Source organism: Terrapene carolina, unplaced genomic scaffold, assembly GCF_002925995.2.
Source record: "Terrapene carolina triunguis isolate 2854851 unplaced genomic scaffold, T_m_triunguis-2.0 Scaffold247, whole genome shotgun sequence".
Taxonomy (NCBI): domain Eukaryota; kingdom Metazoa; phylum Chordata; order Testudines; family Emydidae; genus Terrapene; species Terrapene triunguis.
The window spans coordinates 13,157,489-13,164,915 of NW_020664598.1; the positions used below are offsets into that span (position 1 = coordinate 13,157,489).

Genomic DNA, 7,427 nt, shown 5'->3' on the forward strand with positions numbered 1-7,427 from the left:
CATACTTTTTACTATATTATTTGTTATCAATATCATTTCTGTTTGTACCGCCGTAGTGCCCTGAGATCCCAGTGAGGAGCAGGGTTCCCCTGTGTTCTTAATCATTTTGAACAAGATCAACTAGTCAGTTTTTTCACTCTCAGGTTCTGATGCGCTACCCTAGTGCTGTAGAAGTTTGAGTTATAAACAATAAAGGAGATGATTTGTTTTAAAGAAAAAGTTGGTTCCATAATTAAAGCGCAATCATGGGAACATTTGTTAGTCATGGTTTGAGAGAGCTGTTCCAAGTGAGGTATGGCGAGCTTAAAAACACAGTGCCGACAAGGCGCTTTAGACTCAGACTCAAAGGTCAGAAAGGACCATCAGGATCATCTAATCTGACCTGCTCTTTCCGAGGTAAACTAGGCAAGGTCAGCCCAAGGCAGGTGTGTAGTGCTGCCATTGCTTAGTTTGCCTTGTGGTAAAACTAAGATGCCTGGTCTTCACTGTGTTCTTACCTTGGCATAGCTCATGCTAGTTACCTGGTGTAAAAAAATTACACCTTTTTAGCAGTGATGCCAAGGCCCTTAGATTGCTTAGAAAGAACCTGGATCCATGACCTAGTTCTATGTAACTGGCATTCACTGAAAGATCTGAGGGCATGACCTTCAAGCCTCATCTATGGGCATATGTTCTAATGCTTGAAGAGCAGAAAGTGCAAGTGGTCAACTACTCTGCTTTAAAAACTTGCTAGGAAAAAAAAAGACACTTGCTCTTTTGAAAAGGCCAGTGTCTATAAACAGCTGGTCTTGGGAAGACATGAATTTATATAATCCCTCATCTCTGTGGGTTTTGCATTGTACAATCAATATTCCAAGCAATTGTTAGTTTCCCAAAGTGCACGGAATGTAATGTAGTAGTAGTGTTATCTATTTAATTAAATCTTGGTTCTGTAATATTATAATTTGAAACACAGTATCTCAAGTGGGGATTATTCTTATCATACCGTATAGGAAATCAGACCATTTAGAGTTGCAGTAAAAGCGATTCTTATCAAATGAAGTGTCTAAATATCACATCACAGGAGAGGAAAGAAAAACACTTGGATGTAGTAGTAGCTTGTATTATTTTGGATGTGATGCTTTAAAGATACTTGCTCTTGTCCAAGCAAGGTGCTTGCTGGGGCCTCCCCTCCCCTTGCTGGGAAGGCCACATGCAGGGGAAAATGTAGGAACGTACAGCAGAGCTGACAACTTGTCTATGGCAGTGACCAGTGCTGAAAGCTTCTATACAGTATCGGGGCATCAGGAAGGAAATACTTCCTGTTCTCCAGCTGCTAATCAGTTTCTGCACGAAGCATGAGAAATGATAGCCCTTGTAATTTCATCCTAGAGTTGTTAGTCTTATTCACAGAAATGTTTATTTATGTGTCTGACTACTCTCCTCCTTGGCTATTCATGGTAACAGCGAAGGGACTCTGTTCCTCAGGTTTACCCATCAGTGTCCCTAGTCAGTTAGCTGTCACTTTCCCCCCCCAGCAGAACAACAGGAAGGGGTGACATTTTACAAGAAAATATCCATAAGTTTGTTTTCCAGGTTTATAGGTTGCATGCTCCTCCCTAGGGGGAGTGGCCTGCATCAGTGTGGAGGTGGGAGGGAGTGTGGCCTGATGGTTATTCAGAGATGAAGACTCTGAAGTTAAATTAAAGCCAAACCTGGCTAATGTTTGGTCATCTATAAGCTTTTCTAAAGCACCCAGAACTGCACCGACTGTCCTCTCTGCTGCCTGCAGCAATCTCTGTGACAAGCAGTGCAACTTGTTTATATGCTGTGCAGCCACTGGTTCCCCCTCTGTGGTTGCTTACAACTACCCCCTCCGCTGGTGAAGGAGGGTGCAGATGCGGGGAGTTAAAGCTGAAAGCATTGTATAACTAAACCTGTCTCCACAACTGCATGCCACACACCCTGCTGCTCCCTGACTCCCCCTCCATGCTTCTCACAAGACATGGTATCACTGTAGTGGGGGCAAGCGTGTGTGTGGGGAATGCCACATAGCTACCTTTCCTAGTCCATAGTCAGGGCTGGCTTTAGGCCAATTCCACCAATTCCCCCGAATCGGGCCCCGCGCCTAAGAGGGCCACGCGCCCAGTGGCAGGGCCGCCCAGAGTGGGGGGCAAGTGGCCGAGAATCCCTTCCCTGGCTAGAGGCGCCTTTTTAATTTTTACTCACCCAGCGGCGCTCTGGGTCTTCAGCGGCACTTTGGTGGCGGGTCCTTCACTCGCTCCGGGTCTTCGGCGGCACTTCGGCGGCGGGTCCTTCAGTGCCGCCGAAGACCCGGAGCGAGTGAAGGACCTGCCGCCGAAGACTCAGAGTGTCGCCCGGTGAGTACAAGCCCCGCATGTTTTTTTACGTGTTTTTTTTTTTTTTTTTTTTTTTTAGTCATCCCTGCCACGGCCCCGTCAAAATTGTTCGAATTGGGCCCCGCACTTCCTAAAGCCGGCCCTGTCCATAGTGCTCTTGTTGCATATGATAAACATGCAGTTGCAACCCTTGTAGAGCACAGCAGAGTAGGGCCCAAGGCCCAGAGTAATCAGAAGTGGAAAAAAATTATTAGGTTATGTTTAGGGCTTCTGGTTTTTAACTTTAACTGAAAAAATTTGCTCTCTGGAGTAGCTCACAATTGTGAGTTCCTACCTCAGGGCAGACTATCAAAAATAGGGCAAAGACCTCAAACTTGGTGGTATGGGCTATAATTAGCTTTTACCAAGCCAGTAACAAATGTGAACTGGATCACTATAACAGTGTTACCATGGAGTCACAGACAGTCCCCTTAGACTCTCCAGTCTGTCTTGCCACCCAGAGACAAACTAGACAGTGATAAATGGTCACTTACACCAAAAAGCACACCATATTCAGGTTACTTTCAGTCGCAAGAGAGCAGTCACTTATCCCAGATCAATTGGTACACTAGATCTTACACCAGAGACAACACCTGTAACCAATTCTGTAATAAACTGTCTAAAGGTTTATTTTATGAATGAGCTCCCAGCCACTCATGAACCATCACTAGAGAGGCTGAAGCCAGTCCCCCTAGTTCCCCAGAATTGTACCATTTTGCACTGGTCAGAAGCCTGACCAGTGTAAGTTCATTATTTAGTTTGCCTCTTCTTCATAGGAAAGTGAAGATGTACCAGCCTTGGTAATCTGAGCTGCGATTTCCCCAGCACGTCCACCAAAACACACAGTTTTAGGTAAAATGTAAAACAGATTTATTAACTACAGAAAGATAGATTTTAAGTGATTATAAGTGATAGGCATAAAGGTCAGAGAAAATAAAAAGCAAACGCATTCAAAATCCTAAACTTTTAGTCTAAGCAAGAGTTGAAACAAACAGCTTTTCTCACCCTGACAGATGGTCCAAGCAGGTTGCAGTTCCTCATTAGAGAGGCTGGGATTACCTTCCAACCTGGGACCAAACTTCCCCAGTTCAAAGTCTTTGTCCGCCAGACGTTCTTCCAGGTGTTGAGTTGGGGAGGGGGAGGGAAGAAAGGCCAAGTGATGATGATGATGTCACTGCCTCTCTTTTATGCTTTCTTCCAGCTTGCTGGAAAGATCTTTGCTGTGATGTGGGTTACGTGCTGTACGTGCCTTCTCCGAGAAGTCTCTGGGACAGTGAATTGTGTGTTGATGAGCTATTATTGCTGCCTGGCTATTGATGGCGTCTCCTTTGTTGTAACTGAAAGGCTAGTTGTGTGTGTGCTCAACCTCACAACATATAGCAATACTTCATAACTTCACATATAATGATAGCACACACAATCCAACAGGAGATTAATGTTCAACAGATTAAGACTTTTAAAATGATACCTCCCAAGGCATCCTCGGTATGAAACACATCCTAATCATCTCATAGTAGAGAATATGGGGGCTCCAGGGTGCTACTTTGAGGTACAGAACATCACACCTAGTCACATGGTTCACCCCCCTGCCAGTGCTGAATTGTTCACAACACTAGACTTCCTTTGGCTATGCCCAGGCTAGTTTAAAATGGCTACAGGGATGGGGCTTCCACAATTCCTATGGGAAAGTTTAATCCACAGCTTAACACACTGGGCTTTCAGGAAGCTTTTCCTGACATTCAAATGTTTCTTATTTTTATGTCCCTACTCCTATGTATACCTCTTGTAGAAGCCTAAATAATTATTCTCCTTCCTTGGTGTTTACAGCCTGATGTTCCTCTCTCTTGGCCAAGCTATACAGTATTTTTATTTTGACTCTAATCATTATGGTACTTCACTCCCTCCAGTTCATCGCCATCTTCCTTTCACTGAGGGGCTGTGAACTGAATGCAATATTGCAGGGGTGCTCTCATTGGAGTCCCACAGGCAGGGTCTCTCACCTTCCTGCTCCCTGGGATGCCTGTGTCTGAAGCTCAACATTGCGCTGTTTTTTTGTGCTGGCAAATCACACTGCAAATTCCTCTCTCATTTGCTGTGCATTATCATCCATAGCCCTGACCTGGGCTGCATCCATCTGCTAGACTACTACACATGTAGCACATAAGGCACAAGGAAGCTAGACAGCTGGCTGGGTGTCTTCACATTGAATAGTTGGGTTAGACTGTCCAAAAAGAAAGGCCTGTAAGCGACAGATACCTGAAAAGGCCCTCTAGCTGTGATGAAGGGGAGATATCAAATAGCTCTAATAATAATAATTCTGCTTGTTTCAATAACACCATTTCCTAGGCCCCAGCACACGGACTCATACGTAGAAGACAGTCTTTTTATAACAGCAGCGAGGCCCGGAGCATCAAAAGTTTCTGCTCTCTGAGGTACTGCTGGAGGTGATAATGTTTTTGGCACTCCTTTTCCAGCTTCTGTTGGAAATGATCCCGATTTTGGAATGCTCTCCATTTGGCATCTTCACGCTTCCTCTGCTGGGTTTCCTGCTCCTGGATTTCTCGTTCTAAAGTCTCCTGCTGGGATTGCATTCTGCTCCTCAGCATATCCTACAGCAAAGGAAGTGAAGGGATGTTTGAAGTCCTACAACCAGCTCTCAGTCTCAGTCTCATCCAGTGCCTGTTTCTGGTAGAAGCTGGGAATGGGGTAGTTGTGAATTTGCCACAGCCAGCACCTTCTAAACAGTTCTCTACATGGACTCCTGCTGCAGAAGGCTGGCATGCAGCATTTTGAAATAGTCAGAGATATGGAGATCTCGGTCTCTCCTTTCATCAGTTTGCACATGTTAAATGCACATTTCATATTTGTATCTCCAAATAATATCACTATTTTAGACAGTGTGTTGGTGCCAGTGCAGGGGAAGGAAGAGTCCAAGAAAAGCATTAGTGAAATAACCATTACCTGCCTCTTTTTGTCTTGGTCATAGTTCCTCTGTTTGTATTCTGCCTGCAACTCCTCTCTCTGCAAGTGCTGTGCCTTTAAGAACTGCAGCCTTTGACTCTCCTTTCTCTTCTCCTCTTCCTGCAAGGAGGACTCCTTTCTGCTCCTCTCTGCCCTGGCAGTCTGGAGCTTTGCCATGTGCTGGCAGGCCATGTTATTGTACTCCAGCTGCTTCTCCAAGCTTTGCAGTGTCCTCTGAAGAGACCTCTGTCTGTTTCCAAAACAGAATTTCCAGAAAGCTTGTCAGAAACCAAGAGAAACAAAGGGTCATCCGTAGAAGTGTCAATAAATAGGATGTAAACCAGAAGTCCAGACAATTTTTGGACACTGAAGATACAATACCACTTTTTGCAATGTTAAGGAGATTAACCCCAGTCTCCTGACCAAATTCCTGCTCAAATAATTACTACAGATGGTGGGAAAATAGTAAAAAGATGTGAAATTTTGTTGTCTAAAGTTTGCAACCATCGCTAGCTATTAGATTCTGCATCCCTCTGTTCATCTTGCATTTTCAAGCCACCATGTATTTCTTTACTTCTTGTTTTATTGTGCCCAGTTTTGCTATGTACTGTTAGAACAGGGGTGGCTAAACTGCAATTTGTTGCCAAATGCAGCCCACATTTACAGTCTACAATCTAGCCCAAGACCACCTTAATCTTTACTAGAGATGCAGCCTGACTCTGCAGGTCCCAGCATACACTATTCTTTCTTCACCAGCATATGATGAGATCAGATCAAGATGGGGCTTGTCTACACAGGAAAGTCAATTTGAATTAAGGTAGGGTGTGAATTCAAAGTGGAATATCTATTCCTGATTAACTCCCTGTGTAGATGCTGTTATTCCAGAATAAGAGTGCCTTCTTCTGAATTAGCATAATCCACTTCCAAAGTGGATTACGCTAATTTAGGCTACGTCTTCACTACCCGCCGATCCGGCGGGTAGCAATCGGTTTATCGGGGATCGACTTACCGCGTCTCGTGAGGACGCGGTAAAATCGATCCCTGATCGCTCTGCCGTCGACTCCGGAAATCCACCTCGACAAGAGGCGGCAGCGGAGTCGGCGGCAGCGCGGCAGCGGTCGGCTTTCCCCCGTCCTCACCACCAGGTAAGCCGACCTAAAATACGCAACTTCAGCTACGGTATTCACGTAGCTGAAGTTGCGTATCTTAGGTCGGAACCCCGCTGTAGTGTAGACCTAGCCTTAGAAGAAGGCACTCTTATTCCAGAATGAGAGCATCCACACAGGGAGTTAATTAGGAATAACTCCTCGTGTAGGCAAGCCCAAAGATGAGGACAACTGTGATCCCACTCTATTGCATGCAATTAGGTGTTGCCCTCACAGGCAAGTTACCAATGCAGATTCCTCAGCGAGGCATAATTTTGACTCCTCTGCCTCATAACAAAATATACCAGTAAGAATGTTTTCATACTAAGGGTATGTCTACACTACGAGGGTAATTCGATTTTACTTAAATCGAATATGTGGAATCGATATTGCAAAGTCGAACGTGTGTGTCCACACTAAGGACACACTAAGGACAGTAATTCGACTTTGTGAGTCCACACTAACGGGGCGAGCGTCGATATTGGAAGCGGTGCACTGTGGGCAGCTATCCCACAGTTCCCGCAGTCCCCGCTGCCCATCGGAATTCTGGGTCGAGCCGCCAATGCCTTCTGGGTAAAAAAAATTTGTCGTCATCCGTCCGTCACTAACGCCCTCCCTCCCTCCATGAAAGCGCCGGCGGGAAATCAGTTCGCGCACTTTTCTGGTCAGTGACAGCGCGGACGCCACAGCACTGCGAGCATGGATCACGCTGCGACCATCGCTGCACTTGTGGCCGTTCTCAACACCTCGCAGCTTATCATACACCTTTCCCTGAGGCAGATGCAGAGAAATCGGGCGAGGAGGCTACGGCACCGCCGTGAGAGCCTGAAGTCGGAGAGTGGCACAGAGCTGTCAGAAACCACGAGCCCCAGCGCCCAGGACATCACGGTGGCAATGGGGCATGTGGATTTTGTTGAACGGCGATTCTGGGCCCGGGAAACAA

At 45.8% G+C, this 7,427-nt stretch overlaps 1 protein-coding gene across 1 annotated transcript in view; it reads right to left on the reverse strand.

Annotated features, from left to right (window-relative positions):
* Positions 1 to 3,585: 3,585 nt before the first annotated feature.
* LOC112107187 overlaps positions 3,586 to 7,427 on the reverse strand; it is a 20,138-nt gene continuing 16,296 nt past the window's right edge. Inside the window, exons 9-10 of the mRNA XM_024200798.2 lie at positions 5,340 to 5,589; positions 3,586 to 4,987 (exon numbers count right to left, since the gene is read on the reverse strand). Of these exons, the coding sequence (XP_024056566.2) occupies positions 4,763 to 4,987; positions 5,340 to 5,589 (475 nt within the window). The 3' untranslated portion in view covers positions 3,586 to 4,762. The remainder of the gene's footprint in view (positions 4,988 to 5,339; positions 5,590 to 7,427) is intronic.